The sequence below is a fragment of the Meleagris gallopavo genome, chromosome 8 (assembly GCF_000146605.3).
Source record: "Meleagris gallopavo isolate NT-WF06-2002-E0010 breed Aviagen turkey brand Nicholas breeding stock chromosome 8, Turkey_5.1, whole genome shotgun sequence".
NCBI classification, from domain to species: domain Eukaryota; kingdom Metazoa; phylum Chordata; class Aves; order Galliformes; family Phasianidae; genus Meleagris; species Meleagris gallopavo.
Genome location: NC_015018.2, coordinates 29,347,143 through 29,368,979, shown reverse-complemented (window position 1 = coordinate 29,368,979; position 21,837 = coordinate 29,347,143). Strand labels below are relative to the sequence as shown.

General features: G+C 41.7%; 1 protein-coding gene across 1 annotated transcript; it reads right to left on the bottom strand.

The window, feature by feature from the left end:
* Window positions 1-4,676: 4,676 nt before the first annotated feature.
* On the bottom strand, window positions 4,677-21,535 carry LOC104912081 (dedicator of cytokinesis protein 1-like). Its single transcript, XM_010714919.1, has 6 exons — window positions 21,494-21,535; window positions 21,138-21,347; window positions 19,210-19,355; window positions 14,533-14,731; window positions 9,277-9,430; window positions 4,677-4,891 (listed from the first exon to the last, which is right to left on the bottom strand). Exons 1-6 carry the CDS (start codon window positions 21,533-21,535, stop codon window positions 4,692-4,694), a joined length of 951 nt encoding a protein of 316 aa, XP_010713221.1. The 3' UTR covers window positions 4,677-4,691.
* Between the last annotated feature and the right edge of the window lie 302 nt (window positions 21,536-21,837).

Sequence of the window (21,837 nt, the reverse complement as noted above, 5' to 3'; positions counted from 1 at the left end):
TTAATCAGAAAATATTGTTATAAAACCAATAAAGAAGATTTGAGTCCCACGGACAGTCCTTGCAGCGCTGTGACAGAGATTGCTTCCTGCCTAACTCTTTTGCTTTGAAATCAAATGGCCATCACTACTGATGAGCTATGAAAAGCAACCAAAGACACTTTTACTTCGAAGGAATAAAAGACCTAATCGGGCCATCGGCAGCACAGACAAGATGTAAATAGGCAACAGGGGGCTGTGCAAACCCTTTCAAATACTGATTTCCAAACAGTTCCTTCGTGCTGACATCGCTGCATACAGCATGGAGCTGAGTCACCTGACAGCAGCAACTTGCTTATTTAACATCTGCAGTGAGAAGTAACACCATGTAAGCTCTTGCAGGAATAACACTCCCATTCTAAAAGAAAGAGTAATAATGTGCTAGCTGAGGGAGAATCAACATTAACTCCACTAATTTAAACTGAATTATAGATAGTTTAAGTTAATTGACTGACTCTGAGAGCAGACTTCTGCAGAAAATACCACAGGTAACAACGTAAAATGGGTGTTCAAACTCTGCTGTCGTATTTCATCTACTGCTGTTTCATTTGACTTTGAATCACTGCCGTAACCCACCTGTGATGGAGAAAGCAATTCAAAGAATCACAGAATGGCCTGGGTTGAAAAGGCCCACAGTGCTCATCCAGTTCCAACCCCCTGCTATGTGCAGGGTCACCAACCAGCAGCCCAGGCTGCCCAGAGCCACATCCAGCCTGGCCTTGAAAGCATCCAAGAGTCCTTCTGCAGACGGAGGCCCTGGCACCTGCTGAGCATCCCTTCCTTGGGGCACATCACTCACAACAGGCGACGTGGAGCTGAATCAGCCATGTGGGCTCCTCATGCTGCTTTGTTTGGCAGGACCCTGCCAGGACCCCCCTCACCCCCTCCGCTGGGGACGTGGGGCTCTGTACCCCCGTTGCACGGCAGTGGTGTTAAAGCACAGGGAACACAATCCATACTCTGTGAAACCACGACTCTGTGTGTGGGGTCTGTTGGTACTGCAGACCATGCCAGCTAACGTGATTTTGAAAAGCATGGTTTATTTATTCTAATCCTTACACAGAAAGACCTCAAGAGTTATGAGCAATACTCCCAGAATTAGGTTCAGGATCCAGACTGAAACAATATTTCTTAGTGAAGGCCTGGGTCCTGGGAGAGCTGTAAAGCAACGTGCTGCCTATTGGCCAGCGTAAAACTGCAGCTTGATCCCAGGTAATGCTGATGGCAGAGACGTGGCCACCTCTGAACCAAAATCAAGGGTGCTGCTCAGGGACACATCATGGGCTCTGTGCCTCCAGGCAGACAGCAGAACAACACATTTTTCACTCAAAATCCTGTAACAAGTAGTGGCACTGAATTGATTTTGAGACTTATTACAAAGTGACTCCTGCCTTGGCAAGAGCTTTACCCCACCGCACTCCAGCCTATCCCACTGGAGGATGGGCATGAAATGGTTCTCATCTCCAGCAGCCAAAAGTAACTATCAGATGGCAAGTCAAAACTGACTGTTTCTTCTTTTGTGAGCACATAAGATAATTTTGTAAGAAAAATAACTTTTGGGTATCCTTGGGTATAGTTTGATATACTTCTATGCATCATCTTCTATCCACCACAATCTGACAGTGACAGAACAAGTGAGAATGGCCTTAAATTAAAAGATGGGAGACTTCAGTTAAATGTTAGGCAGAAACTCTATATTCAGTGAGGCCCTGGTACAGGCTGCCTAGAGAAGTGTGGGTGCCCCATCCCTATAGGAGCTCAAGGCCAGGCTGGATGGATGGGCGGTCTGACGTAGCTGTTGGGACTCACTCTGTGAGTCTGTGATTCATCCTATGACTCCGTGATCACAGAATGAGAGAATGGCTTGGGTTGGAAGGGATCTTAACCATCATCCAGTTTCAACCCCTGCAATGGGTCTCACGCTAGACCAAGTCACCCAAAGCTCCATCCAGACCTGCCTTCGGCTCTGACAAGGATAGAGAATCCAGTGCTTCTCTGGACAGCCTGTCCCAGTGCCTTACCACCCTTACAGTAAAGAATTTATTCCTATGATCTATTCCAAATCTAAATCATGGAAAGGCTTTGGTCAGAGGGTCTGTTACTTTCACTCCTTCCAACTTCTCCAAAGAAGAATGCTAGCAGCTGCCCTGGCTCCAATTCCTGGCCCACCATTAACCAGCACTGGGGTTCCCAGGTGGGACTCGAGTTCCCCTGCAGTCTGCACCAGCCCCTGCTGCCCTGAGGAATCAAGCAAGAGGGAAGCATTTAGGAAAGAAAGAAGGGACCTCTCAGAAAGCTGATGGCAGCCTCCTGAGGATTCACGTCAATGAAGAAATGGTTACAAACAGTGAAGCAACTGCTCGTAACTGCCTGATGCTCTCACAGTTTCAGCTGGTTTTCTAGCCTCAACTCTTTGTCCACACTGTATTTAGTGCTGTCACTGTCAGCCCCACTGAGCCTCTTTGGGTCCCCACTGCACACCCCATTTCAACCCTCCTCACCACATCCTTCATCTGCTGCTGGGCTGATGGAGGTCATCCCATCCAAACCACCAGCTGATGCTCAGTATGTGTTACAGCTGGTATTACAAATCTAAGAGCTGCTTTGTCTATTTTCTTTGAGTTTCCCTCTTTGCTGTGAATACTAAGTAGGCAGTTGATTTATATGCAAGGGTATGGATGAACCCATAAAGAATGAGAAGTGCCTAGAGGAATCCCTTGATGTAATAATAATCCTTGCAGGAGTTGCAGGCTTCTTTTTTATGTTCCCATATATTATTAAGAACATTTTTAGCAGAACAAATCATACAGTGCAAGAAAATGTATATAAGGGTACCATAGTTAGCAATGAATAAGAGGACAATCTGATAATTATAATTAGATGATTACTGAGATAAAAGACTTAAATAGACTAAGCTAAGAGTAGACCCCAAATAATCCAAGATTACAATCTCAGGCATTAAGTGACACTCTTGCCTGGAGTTTTAAGTATTTCTTGATGCATTTATCAGTGCACATTTCAGTTCACTAAAGTGCTTTTTTGTGTTTCTCCTAGTGGACTGCAAGGCATCTATGGCAAACCACGTAATAATTTCTTATGCAAAGAAAGAAATCTAATTCAAATGCTGCTAATACAATCTTATCTACCACTTCTCTTTTGTTTGTTTGTTTTGTTTTTTACTGATTTTTCTTCACTGATAAAATTAAGTCTAGTTTAAAAGATCATCAGTTTACTGGGCAGAGAATCATAACGTTATGGAATACGTAGTTATTTGAAACACAAGGCATTGAGAACTGCCCAGTGGGATTTAATCACAGCAGTTATAAGAATTTACCCATCTGGTCTTTCAAGTCCAGCACTACTTGTTTTCTTCATGTTCTTTATAGCTTCTGCCCTATAAGCTTGATGAAATAAACATGCAGAGTAAAACAGACTGAGAAACTTTTTCTAAAATTAATTCTAACACTATTACCTACGCCTTTGTGACAAATGTGCTTTAGATTCATTTTCCAATCTTCGAAACTCTGTGTGCGCAGCACAACAGAATGGCACCTGCAAACAGTACTGTCAATATCTAGCATTTCTTCACTGCACAAAAGCCCTTTCAAATAGCCTTGTTAGGAAAGGAAAAGAATCCAGCCACTGGGATTTTATTTCCAATGCATATTTTATCATCTCATTGTATCATCTTTCCAATTGAGAACTGAACTTAAGTTTACAACCCTGAGCTACTACCATGACCTGAAACCTACCAGTGTATCCCACAAAATGAATGTGTACCCAAAAACTCATAAAGGAAGAAGTTTAACCAATCTGAAACCTTATCTGAATTTCTTAAGTTTCTTCATGAAGATTGATTCCTCAGACAAAAATCCTGTACTTTCTATAATTTTCTACTTAGAGGTCTGTACCCAGGTTAAGCAGTAGCTAGACCCTGATAGAGAAGCCAATGAAGTGGGCAAGAGGGAGAGCTTGGCATTATACAAGAGAAAACAGAAATAGAGGTCTATGAGTAAAGCACTGTGTTTTGTGTAACACTGCTTACATTCCTGATGTCACTTCTGTGCTTGCTTTTTCCCCATTTAGCCTGAAAATACTAAATACCTGCTAGTACACAGAGTTTTAAACATGGAAAAAGCCAGACTTGTGTACTGCGATGCACTGTGACACTTTCTGTTACACAGAAAAGAGACTGGAATATTTCTAAAAGCTTCCAGGATGCAGGAAAACTACGTTGAAAAAGCATATTTTGTTCAGAAAGCTGAGAACCATATTCATGTGGAAGAACTTTTCTGAGCTCTTTCCTCAAAGAAAGTCATGTTTGCCTCTAGGAAACAAGTGGCAATTGAATGCTGACAAAACACAACTCCAAAAGGGAAAGATGTCAGGTACATATTTTATTTCCATCTCTGAGACAGGATTGAAAGGCTATAAAAACTAATTTGCTGCTGAGACTATATCCTGTCAGTTTAAGCTCCCTTACCAACATATCTAAGGACATTTTGCTGAATCTTCTCCAGCAGAATGAACCCAACCTTGCTTCAAATCAGCCCCAACGAGCAACATCGCTCCTTCCTCCTCCCAACAGCTGTTTGCAGCTGCAGAAACCTTTGGCTCTGCTGATGTCTACTCACAGAGTTACACTTTGTGAGCTGTTAAAAGTAACAAAGCAAAGAAAATGGCAGAAAATCGTTGTCTCCGTGACTCACCCTTTGATGAGCAGGGGGGGATGTTGTCGGACTGATCAAGTCTTGACTTTCCATGAGATTCCCATAGTCGGCCATGCTTCCTTTGAGAGGCAGAGGAGGAGGGATGTCTGCCAGGTCCGCACCAGACATGCCGTTCAGCTCCAGATCTGCAAAAATCACCATCTGGTGAACATCTCAATAACTGTGCAGACTCCAAAGATCCCAACTATGCCTATTGTTACAGCACTGATAAAAGGAAAATGATGTTTTGGATGCCCTGTCCCTGGAGACTCTCAAGGCAAGGCTGAATCAGGCCCTGGGCAGTCTGATTTAGTTCTGGTGTCCTGTTCATTGCAGGGAGTTGGACTAGGTGGTCTTCCAAGGTCCCTTCCAACTCTATGGACTCTTGGATGGAGCCTTGGACAGCCTGGTCCAGTACTAAATGTGGAGGTTGGTGGCCCTGCATGTGGCAGGGGGTTGGAGCTTGATGATCCTTGAGGTCCCTTCCAACCCTGGCCATCCTGTGATTCTGTGATAATGTTGCACAGGCAATATCTTCCTCTGCTCTTTGTTGCGTCTATAATTATCTTCAGTTCATGAAATGAGGGATTTCAAACGAAAAAAGAACAAGTGAACCAAGTGCCCTATCAGGGGGATGTATGCGGTGTGGAGTCAGGCTGGGCTAATTTTTAGGGTCCACTCAAAATACTTAAACAATTCCCTCTTTAACAAAAAATGACAACAGATTTCCATTTGGATGTCACACCAAAATATACATAACTCGGCAAATATAACTTTCTCAGCTGTAAGCTCTGCACTTACACATTTTATTTTAATTAACAACAGAAGTTTGGTAAGTGCAGTGAAAGAATAATTGAGCTAAGCTTTATTTACTTTCCAACAGTAAAATAAAAGCTTCTTGTTAACAAAATGCACAAATGAAAGCCTATAATTAACTACATCTCTCTCAAAAAAATTTGAACTCCAGGTAACTATAATAAATGAGCAGTCATTAGTTGTTGAGTAAATAAACGCATGCAAGAAAAGGCACAAAACATTTATTAGTACTGTTTGCCGGGTAGAAAATTCCCTTTTCTTAGCAGATAAATCCTAGCAGGTACGTGCTGCTGTAAAGGGGAACAGCCTGAGGGATGATAAAGTTTATTGAAGCCTGAGTGATACATATGTTCCTGTGTAGAAATCCACCCACGGTGTATTGCAGGGTAATTCAGTCATTTGAACGCAAGCAAAACCCACTGCGAGCTCTAGGAGATAAGAAACTTTATTTATTTTTTGATCAATTAGTGCGAGCGTTTTCATTTGAGGGATGAAGAAAATATTATTTTTATTTTACTGGAATGATTTGTAAAACCACTGGAGGATGGTGGTATTCAGATATTTTTTATTGCAAGATTTCTATTGATACCTTATAAAAAGTGCCCTTTTATTATTCTCTAACACGGACTCTCACCAAGACAATTTAACAGTAAGGCTGTATTGATTTGTCACTAAAAACTGTAATTTTCACCCTTCCTTTCACTCAGACTTTCACTACATCAGGAACAAGAACATTTTCCATCCTGGGACTTCAAACTTTCAGAGGTTTCTCCTACATCAGGTTGAACAGTGGTGTTCGTCCTCCAGCATTTCTCATCTCTTTTTCCACTGCTTCTGTTTCTCATCCTTCTTTTCCTACACAGAGGATTTCTCCACTCCTCAGCCATTCCAGTATTAACAATACTTCCTTTTATGCACATCCATCAGACTCCACTTTGACTAGCTCACATCACTAGAACAGAACTGCATCGCAACACAGCCTATTTCTAATTATATATTGATGCTGCCAATGAACTTCCCCAATCATTTTGCATGCACTTCCCAGCCACGCTGTGTGTCAGGTCACAGACTTTTAAGGACATACACCACACAGGAAAAAAGGCTCCTCGACTGTGCTATGTCTCATCTACAGCTCCACATGTATGTACATCTGTATGCATGTACTTCTTTTTGGTGCTTTTTTTTCCCCCCATGCCTTTTAGGATAGCACTGGGAGATGTTTCAAAAATGGCATTTTCTTTAGAGTTGTAACTTTACCAGAACCTCAGATTCTGGTTCCCAGAGGGAATCTTTCCTTGGGCACGTACTGTAAACAAGTCCTGTTTCTAGGTCTCCCTGGGAGGAGGTTGAACATCAACATAACCACATGCTGTTACCCACAGACACACAGAAATCCACTCTTCCATTCTATTAGTAGCCAGATTTAACTGCTCTGAATACTTCATCTTGATGCTACTGCTAACTTCATCTCTATCAATGCATGAAGACTAATGGGTGCTACCAACAGGACTGTAAGACTAATTTTGTTAGGTGCTCGATCAACCCTTTCCTTCGTAGGGATAAATACTCTTCCAGATCTTTTCCATTTGGAAGACCCATGGAAAGACAAGTGAGCAATGCTTTCATAAGCTGCAGAGGAAACAGCACTTTTTACTTTTGTAGATAGTGATAAGACAAGGGGGGATGGTTTTAAGCTCAAGGAGAGTTTAGATTGGATGTCAGGGGGAAATTCTTTACTGTGAGAGTGGTGAGGTGCTGGAACAGAGAAGGCTGTGGATGTTCCATCCCTAGAGGTGTTCAAGGTCAGGTTAGATGAAGCTCTGGGCAACCCGGTCTAGTTCTGGATCTGGAGGTTGGTGGCCCTGTCTGTCAGTGGGCTTGGAACTTGATGATCCTTGGTGTCCCTTCCAACCCAAGCCATTCTATGATTCTATGATCCTATGAAAATAAAAATAGCCTGAGGAGCCAACTTCTCACACAGTTTAATGAAATCCAGAAGTCACCCAGCCTACTGCAGAAAAAAAGCCTTGAACACAAACATCAGTAATTTTCACTGTTAAGCTTTAGGAGGATCTACTTGCTCAAAACCTGTTAATTCTCCTTCTACAACTTCTTACTCATCCTTTCTGTTTTGCTCTCATTATTCAAGGCCTTTCAGACTGCTATGGTCTGAATATTTATTCTTTACTGGACAATTGCCACTGAGAATCTCTTTGAGCTGGCAGGAGATCAGCTGGATGACTTCTTTTCATCTTAACCTAATGATCAAATTTTACACTCCATTCTCCTAAACTGTCTGCTAACAAGCAAGCAATATCACTTAGCAACCCATTAACTGCTTTTAGACAATTTGTGCACCAAGGAACTTTTTTATCCTGGGAATTCCACATAATTTCATCGCTGTAACTCCTCAGTCAACTATGGACAAGTCTCATGTACTTAGCAGTAACTAAACTTATTTTATGTAATGCATCTAAAACTCAAGTAAATAGATGCAAATATTCTCAAACACACACAAAAGTTTCAGATACTTTTTTAAAATTAAGTTGGCTTTAATAAATTATGTATAAAAAGAAACAATCTCATCCAAAGAATTATTATTATTATTATTTTTGCAGGAATGTATGTACTTTAATTATCTGCATTTCCAGTTTTTAGTTTACCAATAGTTTTCAGCTATCAAGGATATAAAGAAAGGAGAATTATGCAAACGGCTGCTTGGGGTGTTTGGCTAAGCAAAGGTTGCACCGATTTCCATCTGCTGACCCCTCCTTCTTTGTAACCAACAGTTTCAAATCATTTAAGCAAAGCCAGGTGCCATGTAGAGGACAGTTCTGTTGCTATAGGTGTGTGGAACAAATACATTCCTGCTCACAGGACATCCATCTGCAGTTGGCAACAAGAACTTCCCAAAACATTTCTTATTTAAGAGAAAAGGATTTAAGTGTCAGAAAAGCAAGTAAGACAAAATGATCTTCGTGGAGTAAGAAACTTTTTCTTCTTTTCATCTATTCTCCTCTTTGCTGACATTTAGCCTGTTGCACTAGGATTTGGGTACCCATACCAAAAAGATAATTCATTTTTCACAGGCCAGCAAAAGAAAACTCTGAGACTCAGTTTTTGGAGAACAACACTATGAAAGAAATATGTGTTACATTACACTCAGATTTGCCACAGGGTTTCCTGAGTGTGGAAGCTAATGTATGATCTTTTACAAAGAACCTAAGTGATAGATGTCAAGGTCAAAAAAAAACCCAAAGCATTAGAAAAGACCTTTATTTCTCTTGGCTTCCACTTACTAAATAGTAAATAAACGCTCCTTAAAGGTACAATTATATCAGAAGGCTATTTTTCTAATTTTATGCTATAAAATATCAAAAATCCAATACAGAATTGAGCCCAACACTGATTTCTGACAACTATTAAATAGACAAGTAATTTTTAATTATTAATCGAAAGTGAAAAAAAACATTTTCAATGCAATCGTTTTTCTTTTATAAAATGCTTAAATAACTTTTGTTGGCAACAAATGCAAGGACCAAGAGGGTAAGAGCTAAGCTGTCCTTGCTCCTGCGTGCCACGTTCCATGGTGATGGCAGAAAGAATAAGTGGAAGAACTCACCCCACATGTGATGCTCAATGTGATGCTCAGGAAACGCAATTCCCCAAGGGCAAGAAAATATTCTAGGAAAATAAAATTTAATTAAAGACTTACTGGACTGTATGCTGAAAGAGAGTTTTGTCCGTGGAGTTATGGGAGGTGGTGTCACTTGGGAGCTGGAAGGCGAAGGGGAGACGGAGAAACGCCTTTCGCTTGACATGACGTTGAGGACCTGGCTTTTTGGTCTCTGTGGTCTCAGTGGGCTGATCTGCAGAGGGACAAAAAATGAAAATCCCAGTAGTTTCACTGCAGCACGGCACACATATAGGCACCCACCTGCCAGTAACACCGCAGCTCATCAGTGTTAGGCAGGAAAGGAATACATATCGTTACTGAGCAGCAGACTGTGATAGCTGCATTTTGCCACTGCTTCCTAAACAGTAACACAGCAATGAAAACATGCAATATTTCTGATTTAATGCAGTATTTTATAGCTCCAAATGCTCTTACAATCTCCCCAGGTATCACAATGAGACTTAATGCATGCCCCTTCCTGGAGCCTGGCATATCTTTCTGAAGATCCAACTCCCAGTATACTTGCTTGACATGTTACAGGTAAGTAAGTCTACATACTCACACATATGATCGTTCACAATCTCTTCTTTCTCCTCACATGGCTCTACTTTCGTTTAAAAACCTCTCTCCCTAATAGTTTGCATGCACAGATTCTCCTGAGGAAGACATTATCCACCCAGTCTTTTTATTGTGCAGGTTTGTGCCTATATTTAATTCCCTGGAATATACCATTTCACAAAACATTTAAATTTTCCCATCAGAAACCCTGAAATGATACCTGTAACCTTACCCTGTATTTTTATTACATCGGTTCCTTTTAATTCTGAGCTCTACTTTTTCCTACCCATCCACTGGCCCCAATATTTTCAGTAATCACAGTGAGGAAAGGAACATTTTTCAGAAGATCACAGAAAATGAAGCAGAAGCTTGAAGTTAAGGTGGGAAGTATGGCCAAGGTGCAGCATTAGGGCAAAATGGAAACTGCAAGCAGAAATTCATTCTTTTTGAATGATTTTGTCATTCCACCCCTGACAACAGTGAAGGAGAAGAGCACTGCAGTACTTTCTGTTTTCAGAATTTTTAGTGGAATCAATAAGCATGGTAATTGCTTTCTCAGAAGTATAAAATTATAGAAAAGCAACTAAGAAAAACGTACTAGCTGATCAGGAAACCTGCAATACAAGAAACAAGAAAAAAAATAAAATATAGTAAAACACAAAATCAAGTTTACAGGTTAACTTGCTTTATGTCTATGGTGAGGTGCTGGCACAGGCTGCCCAGAGAGGCTGTGGATGCTCCATCCCTTGTTCAAGGCCAGGCTGGATGGGGACCTGGGCAGCCTGGTCTGGTGTTAGATGTGGAGGTTGGTGGCCCTGCACGTGGCAGGGGGTTGGAGATTCGTGATCCTTCCAACCCAAGCCATTCTGTGATTCTATGATACTTATCTAAAATAAATTTTAACTTGTATGAGACTGACCAGCTTGGCTCTCCTCTTCAAGGTTTATGGTTCTGCTAGGGAATATGAACTCTTTGGAGACAACTAATCCATAATGAACCCATTGCTAATTCTTTCTTTTTTTTTTTTTTTCCTTCAGTCTAACAAAAGCAAGATCAATGGTGAGCAATGTTAGATGTCACTAAATCAATAAAGGTATAGCCCATTATTCTGATTACAAACATAAGCTTTCAAGTAGTCTGTTAAATACCTGGCTTCAGTGTTATATTTGTTATCAGCCTGCAGAATCAAAGAACTAACAAAGAGAATTTATGTTAAAGAAGTTCATGTGATACTTAAAAGAAGATATAAATCTCTAGAAAACTATAAAGACATTACTGATGATCTTCACATACCAAAGGCGTTTAATTTATCTTCTGATAAGATCAGAGTACTACAAGATCTCTGTAATTAGGGTTTGGGTTTTGATCAGTCAGAAAATTCATTCCAAGCACAGAGAATTTGAAAAAAAGTATTTAAGCCACATGACTAGACAAAACGGCTCCAAATGCTGCTTTTTTAGGAAAACGTAACAGCTCGATGAGGTAATTCTGCACAATTGTAGAATCTTCTTATGCTCTTCCTTGAAGATTCATTTAACTGGAAAAAAAATAGTACCTACAAAAGAAGGTCCACCGTAGTGATAGAATTACTCATGGCATTAGACATTTCCATACTGAAGAGCGCAGCTGATTGTTTTGATAAATTCCACATCCAAATCCACAAAAGGTTCTCATTTACTTTGCTTCAGCTGTGTCAATACTGAGTGCAGTTCTCCCAGGTGGATATGCATTCTTCAGCATCACCCCAAGCTATCTTACATCACCCATCACTTGATGATGGCAATGTTGGGTGACACGTGGGAAGAGCCCTGCTGAACTCAGCACATGGGGTGACTGCCTCATGAGCCTCCTCCTCTGCTGCAGGAAAAATAAGGGTTTTGTGTGAGCTGGCACTGAGAAATCCAAGCTGGCTGGAATTCTTCTACCCAAGTGCAAGGGAACTTGCACAAAGCACAGCTCACTGAAGTACAACAAGGGAAAATTTGAGTTCTTACACATAAAAGATAATGATTTCCCCTCTATATTATTAAGAGGGGACATCTCTCTCCTGAGTGCTACAATTTTAACAGCAGACAAATTTTATCTTTAAATTACTTAACATCACCGTTCAAAAATTCCTGAAGACAGCAATGGGAATTGTCCAATCACTGTAAACTAATCTCAAAAGAGAGTTTCTTCTGTCTCCCACTCTAGAGAAAATGAGCCACATTGACGCCCATTAAAATTTGACGTGGTCATTTTGAAACTCTTCTAGTCTGCAGACACTGAAAGAGTAATAAGAACTCCGGTTCATATTACTCGTCTGTGGATTTCAAGCAACTCAAAGTAACTGTGAGTAACTAATTATGGCATCTAATTTCCCTTCATCTTTATAATCAAGGGAAAACTGCAGTCATGCACTGAAAGCTCTTGACTAGAGAAGGAGAGGAAAACTCATATTGGACTTTGCCCAATTTTTTCCTCAGACAACAAACTGGAGCATGCATTGAAGGGCTACCATGATCCCCTCCCCAGTTTTCGAGATCTTCTCTGCCTCCAACAGACACTGCTCCAGGAACACTGCATTACTTTCCTTTCATGATGCTGAAGTCCGGTGATTACAAAGGTTCTTGTAGCATTTGCAGCGTGGCCAATGAAGAGTTAAAATGAGTATGGATGCATACAGGAATATGAATTCCAAGAGGCAGGAGGGATAAGCTTCATTCACTGAAACTGGCAGTGAATGGCAGTAGTTAGAAGATGTAAGAGGGCAAGTGTCTGTGAAGCAAGGAGTCGTGCTCAGTGAGCCTCGTAAGACCCTTCCAACTCAGGATATTCTATGATCCTAAGAAAATGAACCAGCCCTTGGTGAACAGAGGCTGGTTGCTTCCAACCACATTCTTGTCTTTCATGTGCTTGGAAATGGCTTCCAGGAGGGATGCTCTGTGGCAAGGGTCTGAGATTTTTTTCAGAGATGACAGTGATCTTGCAGTGACATCAGCTGGTTTTTTCACCACCCTTGAACGCCTCCCATCTGGCCTCTTGGATCTGTGCACATCCAACTGAGCTGTTTCAAAATAAAAGTTTCTTCTATTGTGGCTTGAGTTCTCCCACAACCTCATGTCTGTTCAGGGATCTGGGGGGAACAAGTGCACTGGTGCTGCAATCACAGAGTGGCTTGGGTGGGAAGGGATCTCAAGGATCATGAAGCTCTAACCCACCCACTGCAGGCAAGGCCACCAACCTCCCCATTTAATACCAGGCTGCCCAGGGCCCCATCCAACCTGGCCTTGAACACCTCCATGGATGGACGGGGCATCCCAGCCTCTCTGGGCAGCTGTTCCAGCACCTCACCACTCTCTCTGCAAAGAACTTCCCCGATATCCAACCTAAATCTTCCCTCCTTCAACTTAAATCCATTTCCCCTTGTCCTGCCATTATCCACCTTGTGAAAAGCTGACTCCCCTTCAATGTCCAGGTTTAGTCAAAATATGCCTATATCCAATGTGCCTAATATCTCCAGAGTAGAACACATTGTGTCAAAAAGACTTATGGAAACTGATGGAAAATGCATTTGCTCTCTGAAAACAATACTCATCTGGCTGGCAGTGGAAGCAGCAATAGCCGTTTAAGCAAAAGGACTGATGCAGAATTTACAGAGGTCAATGGGAAAATTCTCACTGATTTCAAGGAGGTTTGGGTGAAAAGCCTGTGGGATTCACAGGGTTTTTATGAAGTTCTGCTAAGCTAGTAGAGGGCCTATGGCCATATCTAACAGAATCAGACTGTAATCTTCTGTGATGTCAGGACATCTATCTGAGAGATGAGATCATCTCTGGATGAAAAAGAAAGAGTAAATCCAGAAAATACAGAGCTGACTGAACTTATAAGCAACACTCAATTACAAAAACCAAGCAGACAGACTCAGAGGATCCAGTATTCGTGGGAACAGAGAAAGTGTCCCCAATCTAAATGACAGAGCCCCCCAACGAAAGACTCTGAGGAATCAAAAGTTGGCTCTACAAGTACATGTGCAAGTCTTTAAAAGAGCATTACATTCATTTCTTGAGGGCACGTTTTAAACTATTGGCCTCCAAAGAGGTGTCCAGGCAGAGATTCAGAGGTTACGGGTGGTTCACGAAATCTTGCTCCAGCTTAGAGCAGACTTGCTTTACATTTCAGAACTAAAACTTCTAAAGTTACCTAAGCCTTCAGGATAGTTTCAGTGAATTAAATATACGCCAAGAAGAGAGGGCTTAAAAGAGATATGCCCTGTAGTTAATATACTTATACACAGCTACCGGTGGAACTGCTTACGATTTTCTGCTTAAAATAGCTTTCCCAGAGCACGTAATTCCATGCACGAAATGACCTTGTAACATTTCCACCAAAAACCATCTTGCAGTGGTCGGCTGAAAGATGAGAAAACCCATCACAATCTACTGGGAAACATAAATTCAAAAGGCTGCTAAAATGGTAGCATTATTTTACTTTACCTCCTTTCCTTTTACTAAATGGTCATATATAGCTTTTGGGAAGATTTTCATAAAGGATACTATGTATTTTTTTCACTCTGTAAATAAAATCTGTATGTTTGATTCATTACCAAATACATTAACCTCATAGCACATTCCATTAGAGATATTTTTTGTTTAAACATTAAAACTAAATTAAAACTAGATTGCAAACATCAACATTTTAACTTAAAACCAGAAAGGACTGCTTAGTATTGGGTACAGCATTATGTGTTAAAGTTACCGTTTCTGAGAGGATCACTGCTTCAGACTGCTGCAGAGAAATATCAGTAGACTTAAATTCTTTATCAAATATTTCCTGATGCTTGCTGTTCCTTTTCTCCTTCTTCTTTTCTTTCTTATCTTTATCTAGGTCATCCTTGTCCAATTTATCTTGAGATCTGGAATGCATCTTTTTTGGCAGGAGGGGCTCAAGCACAAACCTGAGGAAAATTGCAGCTTAGATCAATAAAACGCTATTTACAAAAAAACTCATTTTAATTTTCATAGTCCCTGCAGTCTCACTTTGGTTAAAGATGATTCCCTAATCCAGTAAACCTCTGCTGAGAGAAAAGATGTGGGCAGAAGGTCATAACATCATAACCGGCTGCGTTTGCAATTGACCGCAGAGCTGCTCCAAGACCAGTAACACCAATTTCCCTGCTCTGTGGTATATTTACTATTTCACAGGGACACAAACTCCTGAGTTCCTCTGTATGAGGTCTGTATGAAAATGAGCTTCTAATTCAGCACGCCCATGATATGCATGGTGGCACGGAGACCAGCACTGTGCAAGGAAGGGTGGAAAGACCACTGTTATCACCTGAGCTCCTTGGGCAATCTGCATGTTTACAAATAGCTTTAAAGAGTTATTTTACTTTCTTTTTTAAGCATTTAAATTTAAATATAAATTTTAAAAAAGTAAATTTTAAAGTAAAAAATTATTTAAAGAGCCAGGGCCTTAAATTCCTCATAGACATTTTGTTGTTGTTGTTCTTAGAGATATTTTTATTCCCTAGAAGAAGGTTAACATTTGAGACACTGTTTTGCAGTGATGTAGTGAGAACATGCACAACACAAAAAGCTTTCTAATGCTTGTAACTCATCCAAATTACAGCCTGTTTTCATGGAAGAGCAAAAAGCATCACACCATTCACTGCATTGAAGTATGAAATATAGAGGTGTAATTACAGAAACAATAACCATTCCTGTCTGTAATAAAAGACTGTTAGGATATATATTGACAGAAGTATGCACAGATAGACTCACCTACAGCACACACCGATGGGACGACATCATGGAATCATAGAATGGCCTGGGTTGGAAAGGAGCACAGTGCTCATCCAGTTCCAACCCCCTGCTGTGTGCAGGTCACCAACCAGCAGCCCAGGCTGCCCAGAGCCACATCCAGCCTGGCCTTGAATGCCTGCAGGGATGGGGCATCCCAGCCTCCTTGGGCAACCTGTTCCAGTGCCTCACCACCCTCTGACATTACAGAGAATTTTCTTAGCAGTGATGATGCAGACAGTCAGGAGGAGCCAGCTCACTTTCTAAGCAGTGGCTGCTCCACACCTGCAGCCGTGTGCTCCAAGTGTGCAAACACACGCAAGGCTGACATGCCACCTCCACCATCTCTGCAATCTCTACCATATACGACTTCTTCTCCTCAGAGAAAAAGAAAATCCTTAGGGGCTTCATGAATTCTTCAGGTAAAACTTATTATTATTTTTTTTAATAGTTTTTATATTATAGTGAAAGAATATTCTAAATCACACTGGAGCTCTTTTCAGCTAATTTTTTGCTCAGTAGTTTGAAGGGAGCTTTCTTTTATCTCGACTTTTAAAGACTAGTTTCAATAAAAGGCAAAGAGACATTCTGCTCTTAACTAGCTAAAATATTCTTAGCTAAAGCGTTTTAAAATTCACATTAACTAACCACAGTACTAAAAACACAACCCAGTTGAAGTTACACCAACGGATTTTAAGAGCACACCACAAATTATCACATCAGAAAAAAAATCTTAACAACAACAACCAAGGAAAATTTAAAACTTTTAAAAACTTGCTACTTATTAATTTATATCAGGAAAAACTTTGTTACAGAAAGGGTGTCAAGCACTGGAATAGGCTCCCCAGGGAGGTGGTTGAGTCACCATCCCTGGATGTGTTCAACAACCAACTGGGTGTGATGCTCAGGGACGTGATTTAGCAGAGGGCTGTTAGTCAGGGTAGCATGGTTAGGTTGTGGTTGGACTCGATGATCTCTAAGGTCTTTTCCAACGTGAGCAGTTCTGTGATTAATACTGGAGTAGCAGGTGGGGTGCCCTGACGACACACACGTGAAGGCCAACTGTGAAGTACTGGAGGGTTCACGTTTCAGACAACCTGCAGGGATGCTCTTTCCATCACCTTCACTACGGTGACACCCAGCAGCAAAGCATCCTGCATTGTGTTGCATGGGGACAGGTTTGGTGGTGGTGGTGTTGCTACAACTTTCAGTGTTATGTTTTCCAGTTCCATTTCATGCTGAAAGCAGAATCTGTGGCAACAGCCTCCCAAGTCACTGTTCCTATAACCAAAATCATAGGAGCTGGGAGAAAAAACTGGCAAGCTTAGCTGTTAAACAAAGCTCCTTATCTCACAGCATCAAAGCACTCTAAAAAATACCTTCTGTCCCGTTTTACAGACAGAGAAAAGGAATGGGAACAACTTACCCAGGGCTGCAAAGCACATCAGTGGCAAACGTGGATGAGAGTGCAGGCATCCCAGCACAGTGCAGTTATTTTAGCCACCTGAACTGCGCACCCAGGCTGTTCCTGCAGTGCTGGATTGCAGTGACAGCCACCCACGTGTGCCCCTGCCTTGCGGGCAGCTTGCAGGTTTACAAGAAGAATTGCCACTCTTCACACAATGATTAATTGCTTCCCTTCTAGGCATTACTATTATTAGTACTATTAATTATTTGTACGCTGTGTATCAGTGACAAAAATGGGCCAGCATGCCATGCTCATACTGGAAGTACATGAGACCTTTCAAAACACTCAGGTGGGGTGGGACTCCCCTTTGCCCAGCTGGTGCTGTGAGTGCCTGCAAATGTGCTTCAGCAGTCCCACTCTGAGCAGTGGTTAAACCAAAGGTCTCTCTTTAAAGTAAGAGGTTTATTTATACGTAGAGTTGGGAGTTGTAAAACACATACTATGTCAACGTCTGCTTTGAGTTCTTATTGTTAAAAGGCTCTGAAATCTGGGCCAGCTGGGAGATGGCATAAAATACAAGTTGGGTGGGTGATTTGGGCAAGGCACTGTCAGCTCCATTTTTAATTGCTTTTCTTAGCTCTATCTCCAATCTAGGAAGAATGTATCTTGAAGAGTGGGCCAACAGAAAGTAGGAAAGGCCACATGACTATAAACCCAATCAATTTGGATAGGGACACCACATAACTCCTTCCAAGTGAGGAGTGACAAACTACCCACAGCATTCTTGTTGTCATTTGCATTTTAGAGCTCTTCCATTATGTTACTTAAATCTGATGGTTTTTCTTCTCCTGCTCCACTGATCAAGCAAATGAGCACTTTTTCATGTCTTCTAAGTGATGATCTTTGTTAGCCAAGTCTTCTCTACATGTATTACAGCTGCACAGCCCAGGGGCTCAGAGCAGGAGCTGAGCTGAGCTGCGCTGTGATCCATATGAGTTTTGATCTTATGCACGTATTGAGTGGACTCACTAGATCCTCAAAATCTCATAACTGACACCTACTTAAGCTGGCATGGAGATGCAGAAATTAAAAAGCAGCATTCAGTAGGGAAAGAAAGGTAATGATTTTCAAGGGAAAAAGAGAAAGAGGCAGGAAGGGAAAGAACTGAAGATGAAGAACAGAAGAGGAAAAAATCATTTCCTTCTGAAATAAGATGAAGTTGCCCAGTAACATGGGATGGCAGGCAGGCATGCTGAAATTCCAACAAGGCAACTTCCATAGCTGAATTAGTGAAAATGCATTACTGGCTCTGCTGTCCTACGCTTATATAAACATGATTCACTGTGCATGTGTTACAGAGGGTAATGTAATGAGATCTGAACCTCACTCTGTTTGCAGTTCATTCCCAATGTGTACATAAACTGTTTGTAATCAAGGTAAGTATCATGTTGGTCCTTTGGCGCTGTACTTAATTTTACTTGATGCTTTTACTCTCTAGTCAGGTAATAACTTCCTCTGAAGGTGCACGAGGGGCACTGGCATTTCTAGCACATCTCTGCAAGTTAGTAGCCCTTCAGGAGGCTTTTACAACACTGCTGCCTCGATCAAATATTGAGTTTCTGGATTGTGAATAAGGCTGGGGGGAGGAGGAGAGAGAAGGAAGTTCTGAGGCTGAGTGGAAAGCCCAGGAAGAAAACAGATTATTTCTTTTGAGGGATGTGACTGCGAGACAGGGCTTATCAACAGAATTCCCAGTTCTCATGTGAAATATCTTGATAACTCTTGAAGTACAATCTTGCCATAAGCAGCTTTCCCTCTGGCAGCATGGGTGAGAAGAAATGACTGAGCAGGCAGCTAATCCCTTCCTTCTTCTGAGCCCCACCTGTTTACTGCTACAAGACTGGCTGAGCTCATCTCATCACGTACTTTGCAAGCGATCGGTTCCAAACAATTATACTTGCAATAGTTCAAAACGAGATAACTTATCTCCTGTTCTGTTGGTGATTTGTGTTGAATGCTTAGAGGGCTTTGTTTGAAAGAGTACAAGAAGCAGCATTACATTTATTTTTGTTAAATAAAAAAAAAAGAACATATTTTGAGATAAACATTTCTATCTTTTTCTGTTGGCATTTTGCCTGTGGGGTGGTGACAATCCTAAAGCCCTAAGATTTGCACACCAAATCTTGCTTTACAAGACACAGCCCTGCACGGTCGCTCCTTACGCACCCATCTGAGCCCGGCCGAGAAGGAGTGCTGTCTGAGGAGATGGATGATACTGAGGCCACTGACAGCGGTCTGGAAGACGATGGCATCGTGAAAGACCTCACCATGGACCTTGGCCGACTGCCTCGTCTGTCATCTAGGCTGGAAGGCTACAACAAAGCAATATATGAGAGATGTGAGTTTAGTTTTTAAGTCACGGTGTAGCTGGCATCTGGCTTCAAAAGTAATGCAGAAAAGTTCAATGGTTTTACTTCCACCTTACGTTAATTATGCATTATGCTTAACAACAAGGAGATCAATCCCAAAGAAAATGCTAGATGAAGTTTTTTCCAACCCAACCACACCGGTAAGAGGAGCTTTAAGTCAAGAGAGCCAGTTGACGGAGTGACGTTCAGGTGAAGAAGAAAATATATGGAAGGTTTATTTTTTTCATGCAGACAATTTCAGAGTTCTGAATATTTATACAAGCTTTGTTAGTCATTAATAACTGATATATGCATAAAATAATTGAACTCTTTCAGTCAACAAATACAAATCTACGCTGTTTAACTACAGGTAGATTTTCCACCCTGTCAACTACTGGCAAATTGACATTATACAAAGAAGACAGAAGCGATGAAGCTCCATCAATCCTGACGATTCTTACTGGTGGGCAGAGCGAAATGAGGAAGATAACACCACCTGTGTATGAATTTCCAGTCATCTGCCTGATGATGTAAATGTGTACTGCTGAAGTGACTGACATGCAAGTATCATTAATGTCAATTAGTTCTGTTCTCCTAGGGAATAAATGATTATTTGATCTTTTCTCTACCTAAGCGTATTAGGAAGAAGTGATCTAAAGGACTATTAATGGAGCAGCACGTAGAAGGACACTGTAAAGGCTGGCAAGCTCCACGTAAGATCTCAGGGGTCCTGTTATAAAAGAAGTCATTGCTATAGAAAAAGTGAAATCAATCTCTGGAGGAGACATTGTCAGTTCTTCCATTAGGTGAAGATAAAACTAAGTCCAGCGGTCTTCAGTGCACTGTTAGGACAGAGCTCTGCACTCAGACCTAGAGCAACTCTAGCCATTTGCTTCTTGGGTCCTGTTCGTTCAAACTGATTCATACAACAGCATGCAATCTGTGTGACCTTTGACAGAACTGTCAATTACTTTCTCAATTAGGAAGCTGTATGCTGGCTTTTGGCCTTCTTTCTCTATGGATAACGATCAAAAGTGAAACAACAAATCATTGGAAACACCACCAAGTTCTTTTCACTGACTTAAAATGAAGCAGAAACTGAAAATCACTTGTTGGAATGACAAAAGGATCAACTCCAGCACCACTACACCTTCAAGAGGAGCAGCTATCTATTGCCTGCCTACACTTAGGGTAGTGTCAGGTGTGTGAAAATCCAAGATGCAGGCTGCACATCACTGCAGGCCTGTATGGTTCTACATCCGGAAAGGAACTAAATCACAGAATGGCCAGGGTTGGAAGGGACCTCAAGGAGTTCCAACCCCCCTGCCACATGCAGGGCCACCAGCCTCCACATTTCATAGCAGCCCAGGCTGCCCAGGGCCCCATCCAACCTGGCCTTCAACACCTCCAGGGATGGACGGGGCATCCACAGCCTCTCTGGGCAGCTGTTCCAGCACCTCACCGCTCTCATAGAAGAACTTCCCCCTGACATCCAACCGAAATCTTCCCTCCCTCAATTTAAAAACATTTCCCCTTGTCCTGCTGTTATCTACCCTTTCGAAGAGTTGACTCCCCTCCTGTTTATAGGCTCCCTTTAGGTACTGGATGGCTGCAATGAGGTCATCCCACAGCTGCATCAACACTGCTTTTTTCATCAGTGAAAACAATGACAGAGTAATTCAAAGTTGCCTACAGTGCAGAGAAATGCCCAACCTGTTGGAAGCGTGATGTTGGCAGGCGACTTACCACAGCTCGGACACCATACTGCTTCTCAACTTTGTCCTTCAGCTGCCTGAAGCAAGCCTCCATCCGCTCATGGAATGGCCTCAGTGCCTCTGTCACCTTCTCACCATGAATGCGGATGCCCTCTGCCAGGAATGGGATCTGCAAAGCACAACACACAGCCCTTAGTGCACCGAGTCCTTCCCAGTTGATTGTACAGGGAAAAGCCCCACACTTGTTTCAAGAGGAGAGTAAGATCTTATGGAATATCAGCAATAATAAAAGCCACTGTTTATGAAGCACAACACAGTAAAAAAATAAAAAATAAAAAAAAAATCTAAGAAGTAGGTTTTACCTGATTTCCTTTTTTGGATTGTTACCTGCAGTCCTTCAGAATTAATATACCCACAGCTCTGCCCCATACTCATAGAGCAGAGGAACAGCTGAATTCACCTGGCAGCACAAATATTCCTATTAGGCCACATTCATGAGCCCCTACACCTGCTGCACTTCCACATGGCAAACTGATGAATGACGACTTGCACACTGGGTTATTAAAACCCCTCCTTTCCCAGGTTCAAAGAGAATAAAACCTTGAAGGAGAAAATATTTGTGTAAACGCTATACCTAAAGCTGCAAACGAGCAGCATCCCTGGACAAGTATATATTGGAGAGTAATATTTATTAATAAATTACATAGTCTTATATACGGAAAGCTACATTT

Bases quoted from the DNA above. Each gene is read 5' to 3' on its own strand.
- LOC104912081 (XM_010714919.1), bottom strand. From the start codon at position 21,535: ATGGGGCAGAGCTGTGGGTATATTAATTCTGAAGGACTGCAG. The intron at 21,348-21,493 runs GTAACAATCCAA...TCTTGAAACAAG, and splicing joins TTAATTCTGAAGGACTGCAG to TGTGGGGCTTTTCCCTGTAC. The intron at 4,892-9,276 runs GTAAGTCTTTAA...TGATTTTTGCAG, and splicing joins CTCTTTCAGCATACAGTCCA to ATCTGGAGCTGAACGGCATG.